Source organism: Salvelinus sp. IW2-2015, linkage group LG18 (assembly GCF_002910315.2).
Source record: "Salvelinus sp. IW2-2015 linkage group LG18, ASM291031v2, whole genome shotgun sequence".
NCBI classification, from domain to species: Eukaryota; Metazoa; Chordata; class Actinopteri; order Salmoniformes; family Salmonidae; genus Salvelinus; species Salvelinus sp. IW2-2015.
Window position 1 is genome coordinate 18,479,806 of NC_036858.1, and position 27,831 is coordinate 18,507,636.

The 27,831-nt window shown below is 42.8% G+C and overlaps 1 protein-coding gene across 1 annotated transcript in view; it reads left to right on the forward strand.

Moving 5' to 3' along the window:
- svild (supervillin d) overlaps positions 1-27,144 on the forward strand; it is a 104,011-nt gene extending 76,867 nt beyond the window's left edge. Inside the window, 19 exon segments of the mRNA XM_024006934.1 lie at positions 3,956-4,128; positions 5,790-5,945; positions 6,330-6,494; positions 9,618-9,670; positions 9,672-9,713; positions 9,715-9,766; positions 10,099-10,244; positions 10,334-10,509; positions 11,113-11,242; positions 11,771-12,083; positions 17,912-18,066; positions 18,261-18,366; positions 21,474-21,681; positions 21,904-22,037; positions 24,178-24,333; positions 24,487-24,630; positions 24,987-25,099; positions 25,453-25,608; positions 26,705-27,144. Of these exon segments, the coding sequence (XP_023862702.1) occupies positions 3,956-4,128; positions 5,790-5,945; positions 6,330-6,494; positions 9,618-9,670; positions 9,672-9,713; positions 9,715-9,766; positions 10,099-10,244; positions 10,334-10,509; positions 11,113-11,242; positions 11,771-12,083; positions 17,912-18,066; positions 18,261-18,366; positions 21,474-21,681; positions 21,904-22,037; positions 24,178-24,333; positions 24,487-24,630; positions 24,987-25,099; positions 25,453-25,608; positions 26,705-26,791 (2,665 nt within the window). The 3' untranslated portion in view covers positions 26,792-27,144.
- The last annotated feature ends 687 nt before the right edge of the window (positions 27,145-27,831 follow it).

Genomic DNA, 27,831 nt, shown 5'->3' on the forward strand with positions numbered 1-27,831 from the left:
AATGTCTGGGAACTTGCAGGTGCCTTGGTAGAAGAGTGGGGTAACATCTCACAGCAAGAACTGGCAAATATGGTGCAGTCCATGAGGAGATGCACTGCAGTACTTAGTATCTGGTGTGGCCACCAGCTGTATTGACTTTTGATTTTGAACCCCCCCTTTGTTCAGGGACACATTATTCCATTTCTGTTAGTCACATGTCTGTTGAACTTGTTCAGTTTATGTCTCAGTTGTTGGGTCTTGCTATGTTCATACAAATATTTACACATGTTAAGTTTGCTTAAAATAAACGCAGTTGACATTGAGAGGACGTTTCTTTTTTTGCTGAGTTTAGTTCTCATGGGGAGAATAAGTCAGGGAATTCCACTAGTCAATTTGATTAGTTGAGTTTGCTTGTCTACTAGAGTAGTTGGTACTTGAGATGAGATTTGGAAACACAGTTTTAACAAAGTATAGATAGTAGTTTTTAGTTTTGTCTTTTTCCCCATATTTATTTTGGCAAATTGCTCTTCTTTATTTATTCCTACAGAACGAGCATGACTATACAGAATCTTCCATACCAATGTACTTTATGAGATGTACTGTACCAGTTAACTTGATCATTGTGGGAGCGATAGGCATTGATTGAAGCTCAATGTTAAATAAAATCATATCTAATACCACCATCATATCTAAGCCAATATGACACCAATCTTGATGAAAATTCGTAAATCAACTTGATTGGAGGTACACAACACGCTCCCCGCAACTCGTCATGAGCCGTCCAGCCGTTACCGAGAACCACATACTGGGTTGTTAGCAATTGATAAAAAAAAAAAAAAAAAAAAAAATAATATTCCGTTTACCTAGCTCAAATTCTAGACGTTGGATTAAAACGAGACTATAGCGTCCATAAAGTGACTATTGGATTTTTTTTTCTAATGCCGGATTTACTAAATTTGTAGGTGCAACAATTTTTATAAAATGCATAATTTATCGCTCTCACATGCACATAAGAAACAACAATGTGCTATCTTTTTTGTAGCATTTATAAACAATGGTTACATATTTTGAAATCAGTGGAATTCAAGTATGATAGCTAAGGAGATGGAGAAAACACCAGGACAACCATGGCATCCGACAGGAGACGCCTCCAACCATGAAGGATGTATGCGATTAAGATAGTCTAGCTAGCTACATTTTTTATTTTGACAGAAAGAGCCATTTGCTTGGCTAGCCATAGCCTAATGTTAGCTAGCTAACATTGTACCTGGTTGGTTAGCTACCTGCAGATTCATGCAGGGTAGTAACGTCATGAGTTCCTACATGTCTTATCAACAGACTCCACTATGCAAGTAACCATTTCGGGTGCGTTCCTAAATTCAGTCTGGCCATCTACTCCGATTTCAGAGCACTCCGAGTGTGCCAGAGAGCGCAGAATAACTGATTCATTTACAAACACTTAACACCCGTTGAATATGGCCGGTGTCAGTAAACTCATCGGTCAGAGTGTCCGGTGGATGCTCTGAATTTGGAATTTGGAACGGACAATCTGACAGCACACTGGATAACATAACAGCCTAACCAGCTCTGTATTGTTCAGTGAGCTGTTCTCTCTCACTCACAGTAGATGACTGGAAGTAGCTAGCAAGTTAGCTTGGATGCTTGACAGCTGCTGTTAGTACATTCGGATCAACCCTTAAAGAGATGGGTGAGGCTAAAGCTTAAGAGGATGTGAACGATGCTGAATGGGTGTAGACAAAGAAGGGCTTTCCAATAGTAGTAGCAAAATATTCAAAGGCCATTTTCTCAAATTGAGTTTACAAGTTTATCAACTTTCAAAGCAAAGTTACTTTCCCATTGTTCCTGAACTGTAGTGTATGATATGCCATTTTGTAGCTCTGAGTGCTACATAAGACCGATTTTGAGCCGGCGGTCACATTTGTGCTCACTGATCAACACAGTGTCAAGTTACTTTTCAGTGTGTTCACGTAAAATCTGAAGTCGCCAAAGTAGTGCGGGGGCTGCACAAGTGTAAAATAACATCAAAATCAGAGTGTGCAAAGCTGTAAAGGCAAAGGGTGGCTACTTTGAAGATTCTACAATATCAAATATATTTGGATTTGTTAACACTTTTTTGGTTACTACATGATTCCATATGTATTATTTCATAGTTTGGATGTCTTCACTATTATTCTACAATGTAGAAAATAGTAAAATAAAGAAAAACCCTTGAATGAGTAGGTGTTACCAAACTTTTTACTGGTACTGTACATAATCATACGAAATGCTATGAGATCAGGCTGCAGCACAGCCAGCCAGCAGCGTACAGTCAAAAGAAAAGGAAACGCTTTCTACTTGATCAATTGAGTCTGTTTTTGAGTCTGTTTTTAACAAATCAACTGTTTTAGACTATATTTTCACCAAGCAACATAAATAAATGTGCAATCACTACTGAGTGTATGAACAAAATCATTTTGGAATGAACGCTTCCAGACATTTAAATAGTCTGTCAACGTTTTAAGAACAGGATTTGGAAAGTAATGGTTAGAGTTCCTGCCTGTGGATTAGAACATTGCAGTTTCGCCTCCTGGAGGAGATATTGTGACCATTCTTTCATTAAACCTCTTAGACGTGAAGTCCTCTGTTTAGGGGACCTGTATGGTTCTGGTACTGGTTCCCAGCAATATTTTCACTTATATATTCATCTGATGACACCATACTCCTGTCTTTTTGGCATTTTAATCTATGTGTGCTGATCAACAGGGCCATACTAACGACTCTACCATGTGTTGGATTTTTTTCAACTCTGCCGTGCACACCTGTGTGATGCTAGCCACAGTAAGGATTAGCCACAATAGTGGAATTTACAGTTCGCCTTCATAATAAAAGTACCCCATTTAAAAGTGAGTCAAACAATGGAATAATGCCATTATTTAGAGTAGATAATGCTAGACAAGGTTGGAATGTTGAACATCCCTTAGCTGTGGTATATTGTCCATATACCACACCACCTCAGGCCTTATTGCTTATTTATAATGTTGTATAATAATTTAGCATGATCACCTTCCGGTGTAAAAAAACATGGAAATGTGAGAATAGGCATTGGTCTGATGCCGAAAAATAATTGAAATTCACAAATGTGTATTATTCTTTTGTCGCCATCTTTATTGCAAAAAGAAATACAAGTACAAACAACTACATATTATTTTGACAGAGGTAATGAACTCTCCATTAATCAGCACAGCAATTGATAAAACAGGATCATGTTTGAAACAAGTGCTTCTGAGCATAATATTACACAGATAAGCTAACGGTTACAAAAATCATGAATGCAGACATGCTATCTGAGCTACTGTGTCCAACACACCACCACCTGTTATGTTGGGCACCTACTGACCAAAAAAAGGATGTTATTATGTTGTTGTTTTTTTCAATTACATGTTTTGCTAAAATTAAAGCTTAAGGAAATACAGGCATGCACCACATTACTACAAGACATATCGGCTCAATCAAGCCTGATGGTCTTGTAAGAATAAAAGCAAAGTTTGCCTTCATTTAATTTATAAAGCATGAAAAGGTAGCGTAATGGGAAAGTGTCTTACTGTGGTGGGTGACGATTCCAATACTTTACCTGTGTGTCGTACAATCACATTATTGTGGAAGCACCTCAAAAAGTATGAATTAGGTGGTTTGAGAACGTTTGAATCCTAAGCAACCTGCCTACACACAGTTTGAAGTACAATACCAACATAGCTACTGTAGCAGGTCAGAGCTGTGTGCTGGAAAATCTTGGTAGAACATGGGTGGAATAGGCATTGTGGTGCTCATGTGAATTTCCTTTATTTTTTGGCTTCAGACCAATGCCTATTCTCACTTAACATGGTTTTTTGTTTTTTAATTACCTTTTGCATCTGTAAATGATCTCAAGGTGTATATCTCTCCTTCTAACCTCCCCGTCTTCTGCGTATGATTCTAGGTTGACGTCGGCAGTGACGGAACACAAGCGTGCTGTGCGTCCTACTCGGAATAACCAGGGCTCACGCAACCCCCTCCGTGCCCTGGCGGCCCGCAACGACATCCGCCAGGTCTACACGGAACAGAGACTCAATATAGCTACCGTGGAAACCAAGAGGATCCAAGTGGAGAGGAGTAAGCCATCCCTATAATATGCGTTCTGTAATGCAAGGTTCTTTGTTTATTTTATTTTTAACCCCTTTTTCTCCCCAAATTTGTGATATCCAATTGGTAGTTAGTCTTACAACTGGAGACCGACGTTAGTATGCATGTGCCCGGCCCGCCACAGGAGTTGCTAGAGCGCGATGGGATAAGGATATCCCGGCCGGCCAAACCCTCCCCTAACCCGAACGACGCTGAGCCAATTGTCACGGCCGGATGCGCCACAGCCTGGGATCGAACCAGTGACGCCTCAAGCACTGTGATGTAGTGCCTTAGACCGCTGCACCACTCAGGAGGCCCATGCAACTCTGTTTTCGAAAATAACTATCCGTTTAACAAGTTGTAAATAGATCATTTTCTAAAAGGTGAATCCAAAGGCAATCTCCAGGTGGCTAAGGAAGTGCTTTTCTATTTTATTATATTCTGTCACTACACTGTTCTTGATCACAGTCTGCATTTACCTTATGCATTTACCTTACCTCCGGTCTAAAGAAACATGATCTGAAGAACGGAATCAGTTTGCCTACTATTGGCCTATGTTATCTGGCTACGCTCCCATGACATAGGCTGTAGGCTTGTTCATTTAGCTGACATGATTGTTTATAAATCCCCTGACATTATTTTGTTTTATCAGATTTTATAGTAAGAAGAATATAATTGAACTTAGCAGAATAAAATATACTTAAACTAAAAATATAAACGCAAAGTGCAACAATTTCATTTTCAATTTCAACAGACAATTGAAATTAATAAATGAGGATCTAATCTATTGATTTCACATGACTGGGCAGGGGCACAGCCATGGGTGGGCCTGGGAGGGCACATTTCTGAGATCTTTTATTTCAGCTCAGGAAACATGGGACCAACAGTTTACATGACATTGCCTACATGATAAAAAGACAAGAGAGCAAGACCAAGAATGAAATGCTATAGGCTGAATGCTTGTTGTTTAAGGTACCAAACTGTCTGTTCAAGCATTTGACGCACAGTTCGGACACTCATCGGTACAACACTGTCTCGTCACAGTCCCCAGGTCCAGAACAGAGGCTGGGAAATGCACTGTATTTAATAGAGCCATGACTACATGGAACTTTCTGAAACCCCAGGTAACTCAAGCTAGCAATAAAACCACATTTAAAAAAACACCTTACGGGCAACCGGGACTGTGAAGAGACAGACATTTTTATATATTTTGTATTGTAATTTGCACTGTATTATGTAGGGGCTCATAGGGCAGGAGCTGTTTCCTGTTTCTGAAGTGTGAGGCAGAGGGAGGAGATAATAGAGTAGTATCAATATTACATTATATATTTTATTTGTTTTGTTTCCTGTTTGGACCCGATACTAGTAAATACTATTACTAAAAGGTGGGTTTTGAGACTGGACTTGAAGCATTGAATGGAGTCAGATTCGCGGGTATAAGGGGGGGAGAGAGTTCCAGAGAGTGAGGGTGACATAGCTGAATGCACGATCCCCCATGGAGTCAGAGGATTAGAGGCTGCGGGTGGGGGTGTCGATGAGTCGCTGCTAACCTCTATTTTGGATTGCTACCCACCCCCGTTTCAGCTCACGTCCACATTGGCCAAGTACAATAATGGCCTACTAACCTCCATTTTGTCTCTTGTCATCCACAGTGGCCAAGCATTCCAACCTGGCGGACGCAGCTCTGGCTGGCCTGGCTAGCAAGGAGAACTTCCGCAAGGTCAACCTGCGCAGTACCAAGTCCACTGAGGTGGTGACCAACAACAGCACGCTGCCCTTCAACAAGCTCATGCTCATCCGCATCAAAGGTCAGTCAGAGGGCAAAGGTCAATAGGTCAGGTACGCCCTTTTTCTGTTCAGAAATTGCACCATATTCTCAATATAGTGCACTACGTTTTATTTACAATGATTCTTCATTGTAAATAAAATTGACATATTTAAAAATATATATATATATATATATATATATATATTACCAGTACTCTTGAACAATACAACAGTGGCACAGATTTCAAACTTTGCTTCACCCTTCCACTTTATCTCCAAGGAGTGTACAGTAGCATATATTTTTCGGAAATTCTTTCAGGGTAGTTCCTTAACTAAACTTCCATAAACCATAAGCAGAGGAATGACTGGTTGGAGTAAGTGAGTGTCTGGTTTCTAAAGGAGGTCTGTCTGGGTGTGGTCTGCAGGTCGGAGGCACGTGCAGGTGCGTCTGGTGGAGCCCGCTGCCCATTCCCTGAACAGCGGCGACTGCTTCCTGCTTATCACCCCCAAACACTGCTTCATGTGGAGCGGAGAGTTCGCCAACGTCATCGAGAAAGCCAAGGTACTAGACATGCTCTATATATACAAAAGTATGTGTGTGGATTCGGTTATTCCAGCCACACCCGTTGCTGACAGGTGTATAAAATCGAGCACACAGCCATGCAATCTCCATAGACAAACATTAGCAATAGAATGGCCTTAATGAAGAGCTCAGTGACTTTCAACGTGGCACCGTCATAGGATGTCACCTTTCCAACAAGTTAGTTTGTCAAATTTCTGCCCTCTAAGATCTGCCCTAGTCAACTGTAAGTGCTGGCGGAAACGTCTAGGAGCAACAATGGCTCAGCCATGAAGTGGTAGGCCACACAAGCTCACACAACGGGACCGCCGAGAGCTGAAGCGTGTAGCGCTTAAAAATCGTCTGTCCTCGGTTGCAACACTCACTACAGAGTTCCAAACTGCCTCAGCACAAGAACTGTTTGTCGGGAGATTCATGAAATGGGTTTCCATGGCCGAGCAGTCACACACAAGCCTAAGATCACCACGCGCAATGCCAAGCGTCGGCTGGAGTGGTGTAAAGCCCATTGAACTCTGGAACAGTGGAAACGCGTTCTCTGGAGTGATGAATCACGCTTCATCGTATGGTAGTCCTACGGTTGAAATCTGGGTTTGGCGGATACCAAGAGAACGCTACCTGCCCGAATGCATAGGACCAACTGTAAAGTTTGGTGGAGGAGGAATAATGGTCTGGGGCAGTTTTTCATGGTTCGAGCTAGGCCCCTTAGTTCCAGTGAAGGGTAATCTTAACGCTTCAGCATACATTGACATTCTCAACGATTCTGTGCTTCCAACTTTGTGGCAACAGTTTGGGGAAGGCCCTTTCCTCTTTCAGCATGACAATGTCCCCGTGCACAAAGCAAGATCCATACAGAAATGGTTTGTCGAGATCGATGTGGAAGAACTTGCCTGGCTTGCACAGAGCTCTAACCTTAACCCCATCTAACAACTTTGGGATGAATTGGAACGCCGACTGCGAGCCAGGCCTAATCGCCCAACATGCACTACCGCTCAAAAGTTTGGGGTCACTTAGAAATGTCCTTGTTTTTGAAAGAATATCACATTTTTGTCCATTAAAATTACATCAAATTGATCAGAAATACAGTGTAGACATTGTTAATGTTGTAAATGACTATTGTAGCTGGAAACGGCAGATTTTTTATGGAATATATACATAGGCATAAGAGGCCCATTATCAGCAACCATCACTTCTGTGTTCCAATGGCACGTTGTGTTAGCTAATCCAAGTTGATCATTTTAAAAGGTTAATTGATCATTAGAAAACCCTTTTGCAATTATGTTAGCACAGCTGAAAACTGTTGTGCTGATTAAGAAGCAATAAAACCTTCCAAAAAGCCTTCTTTAGACTAGTTGAGTATCTGGAGCATCAGCATTTGTGGGTTTGATTACAGGCTCAAAATGGTCAGAAACAAAATACTTTCTTCTGAAACTCATCATTCTATTCTTGTTCTGAGAAATGAAGGCTATTCCATGCGAGAAATTGCCATGAAACTGAAGATCTTGTACAACGCTGTGTACTACTCCCTTCACAGAACAGCGCAAACTGGCTCTAACCAGAATAGAAAGAGGAGTGGGAGGCCCCGGTGCACAACTAAGCAAGAGGACAAGTAACATTAGTGTTTAGTTTGAGAAAACAGACACCTCACAGGTCCTCAACTGGCAGCTTCATTAAATAGTACCCTCAAAACACCAGTCTCAACAGTGACGAGGCGACTCCAGGATGCTGGCCTTCTAGCGGAGTTGCAAAATAAATTCCAGATCTCAGACTGGCCAATAAAAAGAAAAGATTAGGCCTTCCCGGTGGCGCAGTGGTCTAGGCACTGCATCGCAGTGCTAGTGCGCCACCAGAGACTCTGGGTTCGCGCTCAGGCTCTGTTCGAAGCCGGCCGCGACCGGAGAGTCCGTGGGGCGACTCACAATTGCCTAGCGTCGTCCGGGTTAGGGAGGGTTTGGCCGGTAGGGATATCCTTGTCTCATCGTGCACCAGCGACTCTGTGGCGGGCCGGCGCAGTGCGCGCTAATCAAGGAGCCGGGTGCACGGTGTTTCCTCCGACACATTGTGAGGCTGGCTCCGGGTTGGAGGCGCGCTGTGTTAAGAAGCAGTGCGGCTTGGTTGGGTTGTGTTCGGAGGACACATGGCTTTCGACCTTCGTCTCTCCGAGCCCATAAGGGAGTTGTAGCGATTAGACAAGATAGTAATTACTAGCAATTGGATACACGAAAAATTGGGGAAAAAGGGGTAAAATTAAAAAATTATATATATATATATATATATATATATTATATATATACACTGCTCAAAAAAATAAAGGGAACACTTAAACAACACAATGTAACTCCAAGTCAATCACACTTCTCTGAAATCAAACTGTCCACTTAGGAAGCAACACTGATTGACAATACATTTCACATGCTGTTGTGCAAATGGAATAGACAACAGGTGGAATTATAGGCAATTAGCAAGACACCCCCAATAAAGGAGTGGTTCTGCAGGTGGTGACCACAGACCACTTCTTCAGTTCCTATGCTTCCTGGCTGATGTTTTGGTCACTTTTGAATGCTGGCGGTGCTTTCACTCTAGTGTACATGAGACGGAGTCTACAACCCACACAAGTGGCTCAGGTAGTGCAGTTCATCCAGGATGGCACATCAATGCGAGCTGTGGCAAAAAGGTTGCTGTGTCTGTCCGCGTAGTGTCCAGAGCATGGAGCGCTACCAGGAGACAGGCCAGTACTACACAGGAGACGTGGAGGAGGCCGTAGGAGGGCAACAACCCAGCAGCAGGACCGCTACCTCCGCCTTTGCAGTTCAGTTCGGTGCTTGGTCCTCTTCCTCTGAGACTGCTGACGCTCTGGCTCGAGCTGATGTTCCACGTCTATCTGGGAAGCGTAGCATCTCACGCCTCTGTTATAATGCTTTTCTATTTGATCAATGTACTGTAGTTGACCCCATCCAGAAACGGTATCTACAGTAGGTCCTAATCCCCCAGACACTTCTGTTGATCCGGAAAGTAGTTTCATTCACGTCAGGAAGTTAGTCGAAATACAAATAATGAATTGGAAAAAAAAGTTGCCCGAATGAACACTGCCATGGTCTAAGCTCCTTTGCCTGTCCTGTATCCCTAGGCTTCAGAGATGCATCGTTCGTGCAGGCTAAGAGGGACCTTGGCTGTAAGGCCTCCCAGGTGGACTGTGCTGGAGGAGGGCATCAACACTGACAACAAATGGGCTTAAGGAGTTCTGGGACCTACTTGAGGCAAAGACCGACTACAGAGGGTACATACGTGCATGTTTGCATGTCTCTCTCACACCACACACACACACACACACACACACACACACACACACACACACACACACACACACACAGTGTACACTTACACAATAAATAAATGCGCCTACTCGCATAAACACATTCTTGTACACACACACACGGTGGACCAGGTCGTAAACATATCCCAGGTGCACACTTGAACACAGACCACACACAAACACACATTAGATGACCGTATATTATTTGATGACCATATCTAATACACCCCCATCACACACACACCACCTTCCAACACCCAAAACACACACACGTATGTCCATTTCCATGTCCATTTGTGTGCAGGCGCAGGGGAGCCAGAGGAGGATGAGCTGTATGAAAGTGGTGTGTTAGACTCTAACGGGGTCTACGGGCTGCAGGAGGGCAAACTGGTGCCCCACAAAGAGGCCTGGGCCTCCATCCCCAGTGTCACCCTGCTCAACTCTAAAGAGGTATATACCTGTGTGTGTAAGTTTGTGTGTCTTTGTATATATGTGTTTGTGTGTGTGTGTCTGACTTTCCTGATTCCCTCTCTCTCTAGGTGTTAGTGTTTGACTTTGGCAGTGAGGTGTACGTATGGACGGGGAAGGACGTCCCCCTGGGTGACAGAAAGGTGGCTGTCCAATTAGGGAAGCAGCTGTGGAGCGGTTCTTACGACTACAGCAGCTGCAGGGTCAACCCCCTGGACTCCTGTTCAACCAATACTGATGTCCCTGAGTGAGTTACAAGCTCTTAGCCTGCCCATTTATACACACTGTCCAATCACATCGCTCAGTTTATGATGACCACAGGAAAATTCAAAAGGTCTTTGCCGGGTCATGCCACAAAAACGCTTGGAGTTGCTTGAAGGGCTCGTGTTTGAAGGACCAGTGCTCTCATTTGAACTGAGTACCACTAACACGAATATGCAGAGGCAAAGGACTGTCTACACTAGAGTATGCCAGCATGTGCCTAGCATCTGTTTAGCAGTGATAAGTATTTGCAAATGTTGAAGTCAGTGAAGATGGGGCGAAGACAATTTAGATTAGGGCTGGGAATTGCCAGGGACCTAACGATACGATACTTAGGTGCCAATATGATATGTATTGCTATTCACGATTTTTTATGTATTGCGATTCGATATTGCGATTTGATGTTCCAAACATATTGCTCTTGTCTGCTACAGAGAGACATACTCGGAGTCAAAGTATCGTTGTAAGGTCATCAAATAATATTGCGATATGTAATTGTATCCATTTTCTTCCCCCATCACTGCTGTGAGAAAGTGTTTTTTTTTTGTGTCGTTTTCTCAATGTTTGTGTGTATGTGTTTTGTGTGTAGGCAGGGTGAGGGACGTCCCAGCTGGGCTCTGTTCGGCCGTCTGTCGGAGCACAACGAGACGGCTCTGTTCAGAGAGAAGTTCCTGGACTGGGCTGAGAGGAAAGATGAGTCTGCCATGGATGAGGCCAAGGTATGGAAATGGGTTTAGGGGGGAGGCCATGGGCTTTATCTCAGTTGCTTAAACATCTGTCCTCAATCAAAACATTTTTTTTATTAAGCCCTCTTTACATCAGCAGTTGTCACATAGTGCTTACACAGAAACCGACCCCAGAGAGCAAGCAATGGATTGGGAAAGACAGGTGAAAGCAATATGGTGCAAGCTCATCGTTAGGCTGTCTTTCACCTGGTCTGTTATTTTTCAGATCAGTGCAGATGAGACAGGGAGAAGAATGTCTGTGTAGCAAATGAAAAGCATTCTGGTATGGGGATGCAATTAAAAATGTTTACCTCATTACAGTATTCAAAATAATAGATTCATAGAATGCACCCTTTTCAGGCCCTTTTGTCACATTGGGTCATCATGTTATGAGGCATAATCACATACTTAGTCATACAGTATATGGTCCCATTGCTTTTGTGGAAAGAAGGGGGTGAAAAATACTAACACCCATTTCCTCCTCTCTCATACCCATTTCCCCCTCTCTCTCTCCCCCTCTAGAGCCCTGTCCACTCTACCCTCCGCTCGCCCCTTGAGGCGGCCAAGCCCGACGTCTTAAAACCGTGCGACGCCAAGGCCCTGCTGGACAGTGTGGGAGGCCCCGTACGTAGCCTCCTGGAGGGCGTAGACGTGCAGCGTGGCTACGGGCTGGTCCGAACGGAGGACGGACGCCAGGCGGAGCTCGCCACAGTGGCAGTGGACACCTGGCATATCCGGGAGTTTGAGGAGGAGGAGCTGGTGGCGGCGAGCTTGGGCCAGCTGCATGAAGGAGACACCTACGTGATCCGCTGGAAGTACTCGGTCACCACTGTGGGTGAGTAATGTCAGACGAACATCATCAAAATCTACTTAAGGTAGACTCACTGTGGGTGAGTCACGGTATTAGGTGTAACATTATATTGTATCTCTATGGGGGTAGAAGTAGTACAGCGGGTTGTTGAGGAGAGGGATATTTTTGCACGCTGTAGTTGTTCATAGTTCCAGAGGCATGGAGGAAAAGACGATTGAGAAACTCCAGCTCACTGGTATTGTATCTTGAATATTTGAAAAACAACTCATTGGATCTCGTCAAAAGTTTTGATCGATGCTTTACCAGGATTAAATACACAATCGGTGATAGTTAAAGATGTTTTTTGCCATATGTATACCCGTCGGTTCTTGAAGAATAATATCTCATGAGCTGACTATAGCTAACGTCAGCCATTCAGCTTACGAAGTTAGTCCCAGATGAGTCTTCCAATGGAGCCCTCTTTGTCTGGAGAGGTAAATGAACCAGCGCTGTAGGAGCTGTATCTCCTACGCTTTGTTTCGGGACAAACTGGAAGAGTTCCAGTGCGGCAATTGTTTGCTTGCCGAGGATTATATGCTCAAAGTGGCTTCCTTGATCATGCAGGTAGCCAGCCTACGTAAGAACCTGGGGGAAAACGCAGAGTGGAATGTTTACCGTTTGCGCATTTTCTATGCATTTCCGTCTTGTCGTTTGTCGTTATCCGACTGGCCGGTGTTGCTCGGAGTTCGTTCGCCAGGGGAGCCATCTCCTACCTCTCCTCCCCCATCTGATAGCTGAGTTGAAGCAAAAGGGAGCATGGCAATCAACGATGGTCGCATGTCACGAGCCGTGGAAGCCGCAAAGCAGCCTACACTCCCAGCGAGAGGCCCTGGAGCCTGATTTTCCTGCACCTTAGTCACTGGGTGTACCTGTGTCTGCGGCCGCTGTGCCTACTCCTACCCTTCCCCTATGATTTCGACATCGGCGAGTGTCCGTCCCTGCTCTGGATCGAGCTGGGCTTCTCCATCTGTCAGAGGCCTGCGCCATCCTGTGAATTGTGGGAGTGGGCGGCTTTCCTCGTCCTTCTCGCCGGCCGGGGTTTTGGGCAGCTCCGTGGTAAGAAATGTGACTGTTCCTGGTGCAAATACAATGTCCTATACCGGAGCATGAGTAAATGACATTACTAATCTGCTCCCGAATGTAGTACGGCAGGACATGGACATCGATTCTATCGTAGTCCATTTTTGTTTTAATGACATTGAGGGGCTGCTCTGAAAAGTTTAAACTGGATTTCAAAGAGTTGATTGACTCTCTGCTTGACACTAATAAAAGATCCATCATATCTGGCCCTGTGACCTCTCTGAATTGTGGCATTGAACACTTTACTAGGTTTCTTTCTCCTCACAACTGGCTACGTGATTATTGCAGCTTAATGGGTGTAACTTGTTGACAATTTTGATACCATTTGGAAACAAAACACGTTTTATAAAGAGGATGGGATCCACCCAAATAATTTGGCTTCCTGGACACTTTCACAGCATTATAAGGCTGCGTTGATACAATGACTTATCAATGACCCAAGCCCAGTTAATCCCTACCATTGTGTTCCTGAGTCAACATAATGCTTTAACAAATGTATATTATACCAAGGACATTGGTAGACACAATGTAAGTAACCTAATTGATGTCTCTCAAACCGCCCCGAATGCCTCTGCTGATCCTACAGCTATTGTATGGCGCAAGCATGTCTATGAACCAGATTTATGCTGTTAGCACTGAGGCGTTGTGCCCTAGTAGGAAATCTGTGTGAGCTGCACGGACATAAATAACATGAGAATGTCTACTTCTGCAAAGCTTCCCAATGAAAACAAACATCCCAGAAAAGTTCTCAAAATAGCCCACGTTAACATATGCAGCTTTAGAAACAAGGTTAATTAAATTAATAACTTGCTAGTAACAGATGACATTCATATTCTGACCATCTCAGAAACTCACTTAGACAATACCTTTGTTACAGTGGTAGCAATACAAGGTTATAACATTTATAGAAAAGACAGAAATGCCAGTGGTGGAGGTGTTTATATTCAGAACCACATTCCTGTTAAGATTATAGAGGATCTCATGTTAAATACTGTTGAAGTAATATGGTTACAGGTTCATCTGCCTCACCTAAAGCCCATTCTTGTGGGAAGCTGCTATAGACCACCAAAGGGCTAACAGTCAGTATCTGGATAACATGTGTGAAATGCTTGATGTGATATCAACAGAGGTCTATTTTCTGGGTGATTTGAATATTGACTTGCTTTCATCAAGCTGCCCACTCAAGAAAAAGCTTCAAGCTGTAACCAGTGCCTGCAACCTGGTCCAGGTTATCAGTCAACCTTCCCGGGGTAGTTACAAATAGCATTGGAATGTAATCATCAACATGTATTGATCACATCTTTACTCATGCTGCAGAAATGTGCTTGACAGCAGTATCCAGATCAATTGGATGTAGTGATCACAGTATCATAGCCATATCTAGGAAAACCAAAGTGTCAAATGCTGGGCCTAATATAGTGTATAAGAAGTCATACAATAAGGTTTGTAGTAGAGGTCGACCGATTATGATTTTTCAACACCGATACCAATTATTGGAGGACCAAAAAAAGCCGATACCGATTAATCGGACGATTTTTATTTATTTATTTGTAATAATGACAATTACAACAATACTGAATGAACACTTATTTTAACTTAATGTAATACATCAATAAAATCAATTTAGCCTCAAATAAATAATGAAACATGTTCAATTTGGTTTAAATAATGCAAAAACAAAAAGTGTTGGAGAAGAAAGTAAAAGTGCAATATGTGCCATGTAAGAAAGCTAACGTTTAAGTTCCTTGCTCAGAACATGAGAACATATGAAAGCTGGTGGTTCTTTTTAACATGAGTCTTCAATATTCCCAGGTAAGAAGTTTTAGGTTGTAGTTATTATAGGAGTTATAGGACTATTTCTCTCTATATGATTTGTATTTCATATACCTTTGACTATTGGATGTTCTTATAGGCACTTTAGTATTGCCAGTGTAACAGTATAGCTTCTGTCCCTCTCCTCGCCCCTACCTGGGCATGGAACCAGGAACATATCGACAACAGCCACCCTCGAAGCAGCGTTACCCATGCAGAGCAAGGGGAACAACTACTCCAAGTCTCAGAGCGAGTGACGTTTGAAACGCTATTAGCGCGCACCCCGCTAACTAGCTAGCCATTTCACATCGGTTACACCAGCCTAATCTCGGGAGTTGATAGGCTTGAAGTCATAAACAGCGCAATGCTTGAAGCACAGCGACGAGCTGCTGGCAAAACGCACAAAAGTGCTGTTTGAATGAATTCTTACGAGCCTGCTGGTGCCTACCATCGCTCAGTCAGACTGCTCTATTAAATCATAGACCTAATTATTACGTAATAACACACAGAAATACGAGCCTTAGGTCATTAATATGGTCAAATCCGGAAACTATCATCTCGAAAACAAAACGTTTATTCTTTCAGTGAAATCCGGGACCGTTCGGGTGGCATCCATAAGTCTAAATATTGCTGTTACATTGCACAACCTTCAATGTTATGTCATAATTACGTACATTTCTGGCAAATTAGTTCGCAACGAGCCAGGCGGCCCAAACTGTTGCATATACCCTGATTCTGTGTGCAATTAACGCAAGAGAAGTGACACAATTTCACCTGGTTAATATTGCCTGCTAACCTGTATTTCCTTTAGCTAATTATGCAGGTTTAAAAAATATATTCTTCTGTGTATTGATTTTAGGAAATGCATTTATGTTTATGGTTAGGTACAGTCGTGCAACGATTGTGCTTTTTTCGCATATGTGCTTTTGTTAAATCATCCCCCGTTTGGCGAAGTTGGCTGTCGTTGTTAGGAAGAAATAGTCTTCACAGTTTGCAGTGAGCTAGGCGGCCCAAACTGCTGCATATACCCTGACTCTGTTGCAAGAGAAGTGACACCATTATCCTAGTTAAAAGAAATTCATTTTAGCCGGCAATATTAACTAAATATGCAGGTTTAAAAATATATACTTGTGTATTTATTTTAAGAAAGGCATTGATGTTTATGGTTAGGTACACGTTGGAGCAACGACAGTCCTTTTTCGCGAATGCCACCGCATCGATTATATGCAACGCAGGACACGCTAGATAAACTAGTAATATCATCAACCATGTGTAGTTAACTAGTGATTATGATTGATTGATTGTTTTTTATAAGATAKGTTTAATGCTAGCTAGCAACTTACCTTGGCTTCTTACTGCATTCGCGTAACAGGCAGGCTTCTCGTGGAGTGCAATGTAATCAGGTGGTTAGAGCGTTGGACTAGTTAAGTAAGTTAACTGCAAGATGGAATCCCTGAGCTGACAAGGTAAACATCTGTCGTTCTGCCCCTGAACAAGGCAGTTAACTCACCGTTCCTAGGCCGTCATTGAAAATAAGAATGTGTTCTTAACTGACTTGCCTAGTTAAATAAATAAATAAAAAACAAGCCACCGGGGTCTTGACAACTTGGATGGAAAATTACTGAGGATAATAGTGGATAGTGGATAAAGAGTTGCTTGTCTAACAGAACACAGAGGGTGTTCTTTAATGGAAGCCTCTCCAACATAATCCAGGTAGAAATCAGGAATTCCCCAGGGCAGCTGTCTAGGCCCCTTACTTTTTTCAATCTTTACTAACGACATGCCACTAGCTTTGAGTAAAGCCAGTGTGTCTATGTATGCGGATGACTATACATGTCCGCTACTACAGCAACTGAAATGACTGCAACACTTAACAAAGAGCATCAGTTTGTTACAGAATGGGTGGAAATGAATAAGTTAGTCCTAAATATATGCATTATATTTGGGACAAATCATTCACTAAACCTCAACTAAATCTTGTAATAAATAATGTGGAAATTGAGCAAGTTGAGGTGACTAAACTGCTTGGAGTAACCCTGGATTGTAAACTGTCATTGTCAAAACATATTTAAACAACAGTAGCTAAGATGGGGAGAAGACTGTCCTTTTTAACCTTCTTCTCTACCTTCTTAACAGCACTATCAACAAGGCAGGTCCTACAGGCTCTAGTTTTGTCACACCTGGACTAATGTTCAGTCGTGTATTCAGGTGCCACAAAGAGGGACTTAAGAAAATTGCAATTGGCTCAAAAGGGCAGCACGGCTTGCCCTTTGATGTACACAGAGAGCAAACATATTAATAATATGCATGTTAATCTCTCCTGTCTCAAAGTAGAGAAGGGATTGACTTCATCACTACTTGTATTTGTGAAAGGTATTAACATGTTGAAAGCACTGAGCTGTCTGTTTAAACAACTAGCACACAGCTCAGACACCCATGCATACCCCACAAGACATGCCACCAGAGGTCTCTTCACAGTCCCCAAGTCCATAACAGACAATGGGAGGCGCACAGTTCTACATAGAGCCATGACTACATCGAACTCTATTCTACATCAGGTAACTGATGCAAGCAGTAGAATCAGATTTAACACAAACATAGGCACAGACACATGCATACACACACATGATAACATACGCACTATACACACACGTATACATGGATTTTGTGTTGTGGTAGTGGAGTATGGGCCTGAGGGCACACACTTAGTGTGTTGGGAATTCTGTAATGAATGTATTGTAATGTATTTAAAATTGTATAACTACCTTAATTTTGCCGGACCCCGTGAGGAGTAGCTGCTGCCTTTGCATAATACATACAAATAGCTTAGTATATCTTACCCATCATAACCCGACAAATATTATATTACTCCATTCATGTTGTAATTTGTATGTTTGTTTGTTGCATTATTTGTCCTCCAGTGGGTAAGAGGCAGAAGCCGGGGGAGCTGAGTAGTGGGGGTCCAGGTCGGGAGCGCAGCGCCTGTTTCTTCTGGCAGGGCCGTCACTCCAGCGTCAGCGGCAAGGGCACCTCCGCACTGATGACCGTAGAGCTGGGGAACCACAGGGGGGCGCAGGTGAGTCCACCGCACCCAAAAGTATCACTTGTGCAGGGATGCCTAACACTTACCCAGGAAAGTTACCCTCCTGCAGGCTCTCGCTCCAGCCCTAATCTAGCGCACTTGATTGTATGAATTAGCTGTTCAACAGGACCTTGATTGATTGAATCCGTTGTGTTACAATGGGGTCTGTCTTTCTTACTGGTGGTTAGGTGTTGGTGACACAGGGCAAGGAGCCTCCATGTTTCCTGCAGCTTTTCCAGGGAGGCCTGGTCATCCAAAAGGGCAGCAGAGAAGATGATGGCGTCAACAACACAGGTATATGCACAGCTCTAAAGTCTGACCATTTCGTTCGCATACACTCCTAAATATTTTGCTGTGCGACCTGCATATTTTCATTTGGGAGCACCAGTGCACCTAGAAAAAAAATCGCCCTGGTAATAATTGTTGTAATGATTAGTCTTCACTCAACCGTTGTTTCGGAGAGAAGAAAGCGAGCGCATATTTGTTGCCATCATGGTTAAACCATTACTACAGCTTGTTTGTAGCCCGAAACAGTTCAAAAGATTTTACCCCTATGATATGACCTATATTACCAACCGATTGATTATCAGACAACTCACAGGCTTTTGGTCGGGGGTAGCCTAGCCTACGCGAGTGAAGAGCAAAATAATCCACTAGGCTACATAACACGTAGCAAAATGTTTCATGTGCCTTAATAACAAACTCATAGGTAATCTGTAAATATGAATAAAAATGTTAATTACAAGCATAGTTTATTTCTCGCAGAGAAACAAATTATTCTTCCTGGCTAGCCTTGATTGGCTGACATAATGGCGGGGCTGGTCATGCCGGATGATGTGTTCTGATTGGCCATGCCACAGGCTACTGTCTATAACATAATGGGGTCTTCCCTGAACAGTAGTCTACCGCAAATGTGTTTTTTTTAAGATAATAGGAATGGACAACTGCAAACGTGTTGCTACAGCTCTCAACAACATTGCTGCCCTGAATTTAACTGCTGTTATCGACAAAGCTCAGTGGGAGAATGTTGTGATGGACAATTTAATTTTAAATATTTTTACCGTGTAGATCAGCTTTAATATTGCAGATAGTTTGTGGCTTCCATCAATGTAACCGCATCATTTCCAATCCCCCATACATATTTGTGTGTGTTTGTGTGTGTGTGTGTGTTTGTGTGTGTGTGTGTGTGTGTGTGTGTGTTGTGTGTGTGTGTGTGTGTGTGTGGTGTGTGTGTGTGTGTGTGTTGTGTGTGTGTGTGTGTGTGTACACACACACACACACAGTTGATATACACACACACAGTGTATATATATATACACACACACACAGTTGAAGTCGGAAGTTTATTTACAATTAGGATGGGGTCATTAACTCGTTTCTCAACCACTCCACAAATTTCTTGCTAACAAATTATAGTTTTGGCAAGTCGGTTAGGACATCTACTTTGTGCATGACACAAGTAATTTTTCCAACAATTGTTTTCAGACAGATTATTTCACTTATAATTCACTGTATCACAATTCCAGTGGGTCAGAAGTTTACATACACTAAGTTGACTGTGCCTTTTAACAGCTTGGAAAATTCCAGAAAATGATGTCATGGCTTTAGAAGCTTCTGATAGGCTAATTTACATAATTTGTGTCAATTGGAGGTGTAGCTGTGGATGTATTTCAAGGCCTACCTTCAAACTCAGTGCCTCTTTGCTTGACATCATGGGAAAATCAAAAGAAATCAGCCAAGACCTCAGAAAAAATATTGTAGACCTCCACAAGTTTGGTTCATCCTTGGGAGCAATTTCCAAACGCCTGAAGGTACCACGTTCATCTTTACAAACAATAGTACGCAAGTATAAGCACCATGGGACCACGCAGCCGTCGTACCGCTCAGGAAGGAGACGCATTCTGTCTCCTAGAGATGAACGTACTTTGGTGCGAAAAGTGCAAATCAATCCCAGAACAGCAGCAAAGGACCTTGTGAATTTTCTGGAGGAAACAGGTACAAACGTATCTATTATCCACAGTAAGACGAGTCCTATATCGACATATAACCTGAAAGGCCGCTCATCAAGGAAGAAGCCACTGCTCCAAAACCCACCATAAAAAAGCCAGACTACGGTTTGCAACTGCACATGGGGACAAGGATCGTTCTTTTTTAGAAATGTCCTCTGGTCTGATGAAACATAAATAGAACTGTTTGGCCATAATGACCATCGTTATGTTTGTAGGAAAAAGGGGAAGGCTTGCAAGCCGAAGAACACCATCCCAACCGTGGAGCACGGGGTTGTCAGCATCATGTTTTGGGGTGCTTTGCTGCAGGAGAGACTGGTGCACTGCATAAAATAGATGGCATGAGGAAGGAAAATGACGTGGATATATTGAAGCAACATCTCAAGACATCAGTCAGAAAGTTGAAACTTGGTCGCAAATGGTTCTTCCAAATGGACAATAAAGCACACTTCTGAAGTTGTGGCAAAATGGCTTAAGGACAACAAAGTCAAGGTATTGGAGTGGCCATCACAAAGCCCTGACCTCAAACCCATAGAAAATGTGTGGGCAGAACTGAAAAAGCGTGTGCGAACAAGGAGGCCAACAAACCTGACTCAGTTACACCAGCTCTGTCAGGAGGAATGGGCCAAAATTCACCCAACTTATTGTGGGAAGCTTGTGGAAGGTTACCTGAAACGTTTGACCCAAGTTGAACAATTTAAAGGCAATGCTACCAAATACTAATTGAGTGTATGTAAACTTCTGACCCACTGGGAATGTGATGAAAGAAATAAAAGCTGAAAGAAATAATTCTCTCTCTTATTATTCTGACATTTCACATTCTTATCATAGGTCAGTTAGGATCACCACTTTAAGACGGAATTTTTACTAGGATTAATTGTCAGGAATTGTGAAAAACTGAGTTTAAATGTAATTGGCTAAGCTCTGTGTAAACTTCTGACTTCAACTGTATGGACCCAATATAGGCTATATCTCAATCGATTAAAAATGTTCTGGTGCTCCTAAATGTTATGTTGTGCTCCTTCCTTTTATAAATTGGGAGTACCAGTGCTACTAATTACATTTTGTTATTTAGAGCACAGTGTATGTTTCACATGAGCACTTACTACTACTGATAATAGTAATGTATTACATTTAGACTGTCGATACAATATATAGCACTCTTTTCATTACTGCAAAGGTAATCTAGTAGGCTCTTTCAAAACAAAATCTGAATGAGGAATATGGCTAGTAGCTGGGCGATCACTTATTTATTATTCACTTAGCACTACTAGAACGGATGCCTTGAGTGGCATTAAAACATAGTGCTTGTGTTTACCACACGTTGTCTGTCTGTTTTGTGCCACTGAGCTTGTGTGCGTCTACTTGAATTTGCCCGTGTGTCTCCCTGTCCAGGCGGCTGGCATCTGTATTGCGTGCGCGGGGAAGCCACGGTGGAGGCTTCCCTGGTGGAGGTGGAGTGTTGCTGTGCCAGCCTGCGTTCCCGTGCCACCCTGGTTCTGCTGGAGGCCCACCAGGGACAGCTCTACCTGTGGCACGGATGTAAGTCCCACGCCAGCGCCAGGGAGGTGGGCGCCAGGGCTGTAGAAAGGCTCAAACAGAGGTGAGTATCCTATACAGTTTATGGGAGAGACTTGTTGCCATCTGCTTTATTCTTTTCGTAAAGTAGCAACCAAACGTAAAGCAAATACATTCGTTTTTAGGTTCTGACTAGTTTAGGCTCTGACTAGTTTGGTGTGCCATTCGTTTAGTTTATGTATACAAGTTAATGTGTTTGTTTGTTAATGTGTGGTTGTGTGTGTGCGCACACTTGTGTGTCTACCAGGCATCCTTCTGAGCTGGGCCTGAACAGTAACAGCAGTCTGAAGGTAGAGGAGGTAGAGGAAGGCACGGAGCCAGTTGGGTTCAGGAATGCTCTGGGACAGCAGGACCGGAAGGCATATGACTGCATGCTCCAAGGTACCGTACCACTTCTTACAGTAACATTTTCACACTCCTTATCATATCGCATTCTGACTATACTGTAACGCACGTCTTATCGCTAGTCTAACCGTAACATACATATTCCTTACTGTAACAGAGGCTCAAATACTGTAACATACAGTGCATTCAGACCCCTTGACATTTTCCACATTTAGTTACGTTACAGCCTTATTCTAAAATGGATTAAACAAATAAAATCCTCATCAATCTACACACAATACCCCATAATGACAAAGTAAAAACATGTTTATTATTTTTTTATTAAAAAAATGAAATATTACATTTACGTAAGTATTCAGACCTTTTACTTTTTTGAAGCATCTTTGGCAGCGATTACAGCCTCAAGTCTTCTTGGGTATGACGCTACAAGCTTTGCACACCTTTCTCCCATTCTTCTCTGCAGATCCTCTCAAGGTCTGTCAATGAATGGGGAGTGTCGCTGCACAGCTATTTTCAGGTCTCGCCAGAGATGTTTGATCGGGTTCAAGTCCGGGCTCTGGCTGGGCCACTCAAGGACATTCAGAGACTTGTCCCGAAGCCACTCCTGCGTTGTCTTGGCTGTGTGCATAGGGTCATCGTCCTGTTGGAAGGTGAATCTTCGCCCCAGTCTGAGGTACTGAGCGTTCTGGAGCAGGTTTTCACCAAGGATCTCTCTGTACTTTGATCCGTTCATCTTCCCCTCGATCCTGACTAGTCTCCCAGTCCCTGCTGCTGAAAAACATCCCCACAGCATGATGCTGCCACCACCATGCTTCACCGTAGGGATGGTGCCAGGTTTCCTCCAGATGTGACGCTTGGCATTCAGGCCAAAGAGTTCAATCTTGGTTTCATCAGACCAGAGAATCTTTTTTCTCATGGTCTGAGTCCTTTAAGTGCCTTTTGGCAAACTTCAAGCGGGCTGTCATGTGCCTTTTACTGAGGAGTGGCATCCATCTGGCCACTCTACTATAAAGGCCTGATTAGTGGAGTGCCGCAGAGATGGTTGTCCTTCTGGAAGGTTCTCCCATCTCCATTGACAGAGCTCCAGAGTTCCACAGAGTGACCATTGTGTTCTTGGTCACCTCCCTGACCAAGGCCCTTCTCCCTCAATTGCTCAGTTTGACCATGTGGCCAATGAAGAATTACGTGTTCTTGGGGACCTTCAATGCTGCAGAACGTTTTTGTTACCCTTCCCCAGATCTGTGCCTCGACACAATCCTGTCTCGAAGTTCTACGGACAATTCCTTCGACCTCATGGCTAAGTCTTTGCTCTGACATGCACTGTCAACTGTGGGACCTTATGTGGAGAGGTGTGTGCCTTTCCAAATCATGTCCAATCAATGGATTCTACCACAGGTGGAGTCCAATCAAGTTGTGGAAACATCTCATGGATGATCAATGGAAACAGGATGTACCTGATCTCAATTTCGTGTCTCATAGCAAAGGGTCTCAATGCTTATGTAAATAAGGTATTTCTGTTTTTTATTTTGAATACATTTGCAAAAAAATCTAAAAGCCTGTTTTGCTTTGTCATTATGGGCTATTGTGTGTAGATTGAAGAGGACAAAAATGCATTTAATCAATTTTAGAGTAAGGCTGTAACGTAACAAACATTTTGAAAAAGTCGATGGGTCTGAATAGTTCCCGAATGCACTGCACAGGCTCCTTACTGTAACATAAAGACTCCAATACCATAACTTAAACTGACTCCTTACCGCAACACATTCTTGCTGTACCGTAACATATACGTCTTATTATAACATACACTCCCTGGACGGTAACACACACTTTATCGTAACTCACACTATCCGTACCGTAACACACTCCTGAGTGTAACACACATAGTTTCTACGCAACACACACTCATGCCGTAACATTTCCTGCTTACCGTAACACGCACTCCTTACCGTAATGCACATCCCTTAGTGCAACACACCAATTCCTTACTCTGACACACACTAAACTGACTATATGTATTCACTATGTCACTTTGGATATTAGCATCTGCCAGATAATTATATGTTGCTGTTGTCCCGCACTAGCTACACATCCAGCTTACCTCCATCACCTGTGTTGTTGTGGTTGTTTTTCACCCGTGTGGTGTTGTGTTTCACCTGTGTGGTGTTGTTTGGTCCAGATCCAGGGAAGTACAACTTCACCCCGCGTCTGTTCTGTCTGAGCGCCAGCTCGGGGGTATTTGAAGGGGAGGAACTGCTGAGCCCGGCCCGTGTGACAGGGGCCGTCATGGCCATGCCCTTCCTCCAGGAGAATCTGTACTCTGTGCCACAGCCAGGTACAGACCCCAGATGGATAGCTCTGTCTCTCACGCTCTTCTTACTCATTCTGTTTCTGTCCACAATATTTCATGCATGCGTACGCCCTCTCTCCTTTCTACACCTGTCTTTCATTTAACTCCCTCCACCTCCCTTACTCTCTCTCCCTCCAGCCCTCTTCATGCTAGATAACCGTATGGAGGTGTACCTGTGGCAGGGCCGGCAGCCCGACGACGGAGAGTGTACAGGCTCAGCCAAGATCCGCTGGGAGAACCAGAAGAAGTGTGCCATGGAGACGGTGCTGCAGTACTGCAAAGGTCAGTCCAAAGGTCACGAGAGAGAGGGAAGACGTTGACGGAGAGGTGAACAGAGGTCTAAGAGAAAGGAAAAAGAGAGAGAGTTAAATCTTATGTATTATTATCATTATTAGATGTATTAGATTCAGCAGAGGCTATATTGACCCAGTGCTGTTTGTTTAGGTTTTGTGTATTCATATGTTTAAGGAGATGTAGTGAATATGATATAGTAGTTGAGGTTACTATTGATAATGTCGTATGTATATGAAGGTTGCGGTAGTTGATGTTACTATTGATAATGTTGTGTTGAATGTACAGTATATAAAGGTTGTGGTACTTGAGTTGACTATTGATAATGTTGTGCTGTCGTATTTCAGAGAAGAACTCTCGCCGCCCCCCTCAGGCCTACCTGGTCCTAGCGGGCTCTGAACCGCTGACCTTCACCAACATCTTCCCCTACTGGGAGAGAGATCCCAACATCACCACCCAGGCAAGAGACTGACTGCCCTACTCCCCTACTAATACAAGAATACCCTTCTAGTCAGCAATAATGTAGTTGATCGTGAGAGACTTAACACACAAATCTTTGTGTTAAGGGGGGGTGGGAATCTTCCTGTGTGGTGGATTAATGTTACACTGGTAACCTGCAAAGTGATTGTATCAACAACAAAAAATGTCATATACCTCCATATTGTACAGCCCAAATTGTAAACACGGTTGTACTTTGACAGGGGAGGGGTTAGGGTGGTGCCTTCCCCTAATGTAGCATGTTGTGTTTTTCCTTTTGAAGTCTGAGTATGATACGCTGTTGCTGATATCTTGTGTGTGAACGTGTGTGTGTAGGCGGAGGGGGCACGCAACAAGGTGACCCTGGTGCAGGACGCCCTGAACTGGCTGAGTAAGAACCAATACTCTGTGGAGGAGCTGACGGCCAAGCCTCTACCAGAAGGAGTGGACCCCCTCCGCCTGGAGATCTACCTTTCAGACCAGGACTTCCAGGTACAGGGACTTACTGGAACCATACTGGGGCTTGGTGGAACTGAAACTATTTAGCTGAATGTAAAAGTTGTATTGATATATTTACTTTCATCGACACATTTACAACATTAAGACGATATGCACAGCAATCCAACAGGATGTAAAAGAACACAAAAAAACAGTACAGATTAACAGTACATATGGCTTTACAATTGGAGCAAGGTTTTATTGTTTTGAAATATTGGTTAATATAGCACATAAAAGTTGTATTGATAGATTTTGAGAATGAACTTGATTGAGGTAGCCGAGGGTGGTTATACTCTGCACTGAGTATACAAAAAATTAAGCACACCTGCTCTTTCCATGACATACTGTAGACTGACCAGGTGAAAGCTATGATCCCTTATTGATGTCACTTGTTAAATCCACTTAAATCAGTATAGATGAATGGGAAGAGAGGTTAAGAGGTTAAGGAAGGATTTATAAGCCTTGAAACAATTGAGACATGGATTGTGTATGTGTGCCATTCAGAGGGTGAATGGGCAAGACGAAACATTTATAAGCGTCTTTGAATGGGGTATGGTAGTAGGTGCCAGGTGCACCGGTTTGTGTCAAGAACTGCAACGCTGCTGGGTTTTTCACACTTCCCAATGTGTATCAAGAATGGCCCACCACCCAGCCAACTTGACACAACTGCGGGAATCATTTGAGTCAACATGGGCCAGCATCCCTGTGGACCGCTTTCGACGCCTTGTAGAGTCCATGCTCCGATGAATTGAGGCTGTTCTGTTTAAAAATCCAATGTAAAAACATTTCATCTATGAATAAATTAACTATAGGGAATCTGTTTTTACTTACGTTTAACAACATACACACATCAATCTCGAACATTTACGTTGTCATCTGTGTATAATTTGTCATAATTCTGAGTGCACTCCATGACTCGAGAGCTATTTAGAGAACCCAATTGGGTTGTTAGCGAAAATGACATCCATTTATTCATATTACCGGAGTGCTTTGTCTGGTACTGAGGAAAAAAATAAACTGCTGCGAAATAATGGTAATGAATATGACTGCTATCACACTTATTCTATTTTCCTATAAATGTCTGTTACAGAGGGTCTTGGAGATGACTCGCACCGAATTCAACGCCTTGCCAAACTGGAAACAGAAGAACCTGAAGAAAAGCAAGGGCCTTTTTTAAAAAGTTTTCCTTTTTTGTTGTTGTAAACAAACCAAAAAAACAAGAGGATTTTTTTTAAAGTCCATATGGCACCTTTTTCATACTGTTTTGTATTCTGTGGGAAATCATGTTGTTTTTTTCATGTAAACCGAAAGAACAAAACACATGTACAGACTTGTATCTGTTTTAAAACGATAACCTCTTTTTAAAAATGCCAATTTTATAGACCTTTCCTACAAAGCAATATATTGTAGCCAAATATATACAGTATATGCAAGTGTTACCTTTTGGCAGCGAGGTTATTGTTCATTATAGTGAACTATATATGCCCCTGAATTATAAATATGTATTATAAATGTCTGTTCTTACATGTGTACTCTAGCATTGTCAATTCTGTCAAGAGTGGGAGATTGTCTTTGTGTCTGTTGTGTTGAATGGCTGTGATCAACAAAAACACTCGAGGGTCATTCATACACTTAACCATCACCTAAAAGTTGCCACCAGTTTTTAGAGAAGAAATACTCATTAGCCGTTCTAAGTTAGAGGCCATCTGCAGTTGCTACATACATACATTATTTTTTTTATATACCCATTGATTCATTAAGACTATAATTTACGAATGCCTCATTAGCTTTGTTCAACTGTCGTACCCCATTACGACCCAAAATATAAGCTTATTTTACCTAATGTTTGTAAACAACATAAATGTCAACAAACACTGTATCGCCTCAAACCATGGTTTAAACTATAATTTTGATATCATGGTCCATAGCTTTGTCTATGAATTTGAGAGAGGGCTGGAGAAATGTAACCAATCACTCAGCTTTTTACCAAAACACTAGTGGGGTGCCTCTTTGTTAAAGGTTCAATCTGCAGTTGAAACAATAAGTCTCTTTGGGGTGGTTTCTCCAACAGATCAAGCCTAATCCTGGACTAAAAAGCATTTATTGGAAATTCTCCATTGAGATAGATTTTTAGTCCAGGACAATGCTTAATCTGTGTCCGGGAAATCGCCCTTTGAACTTTCAGGTCTCTCTTGCAAAAGTGATTTTATATCATTG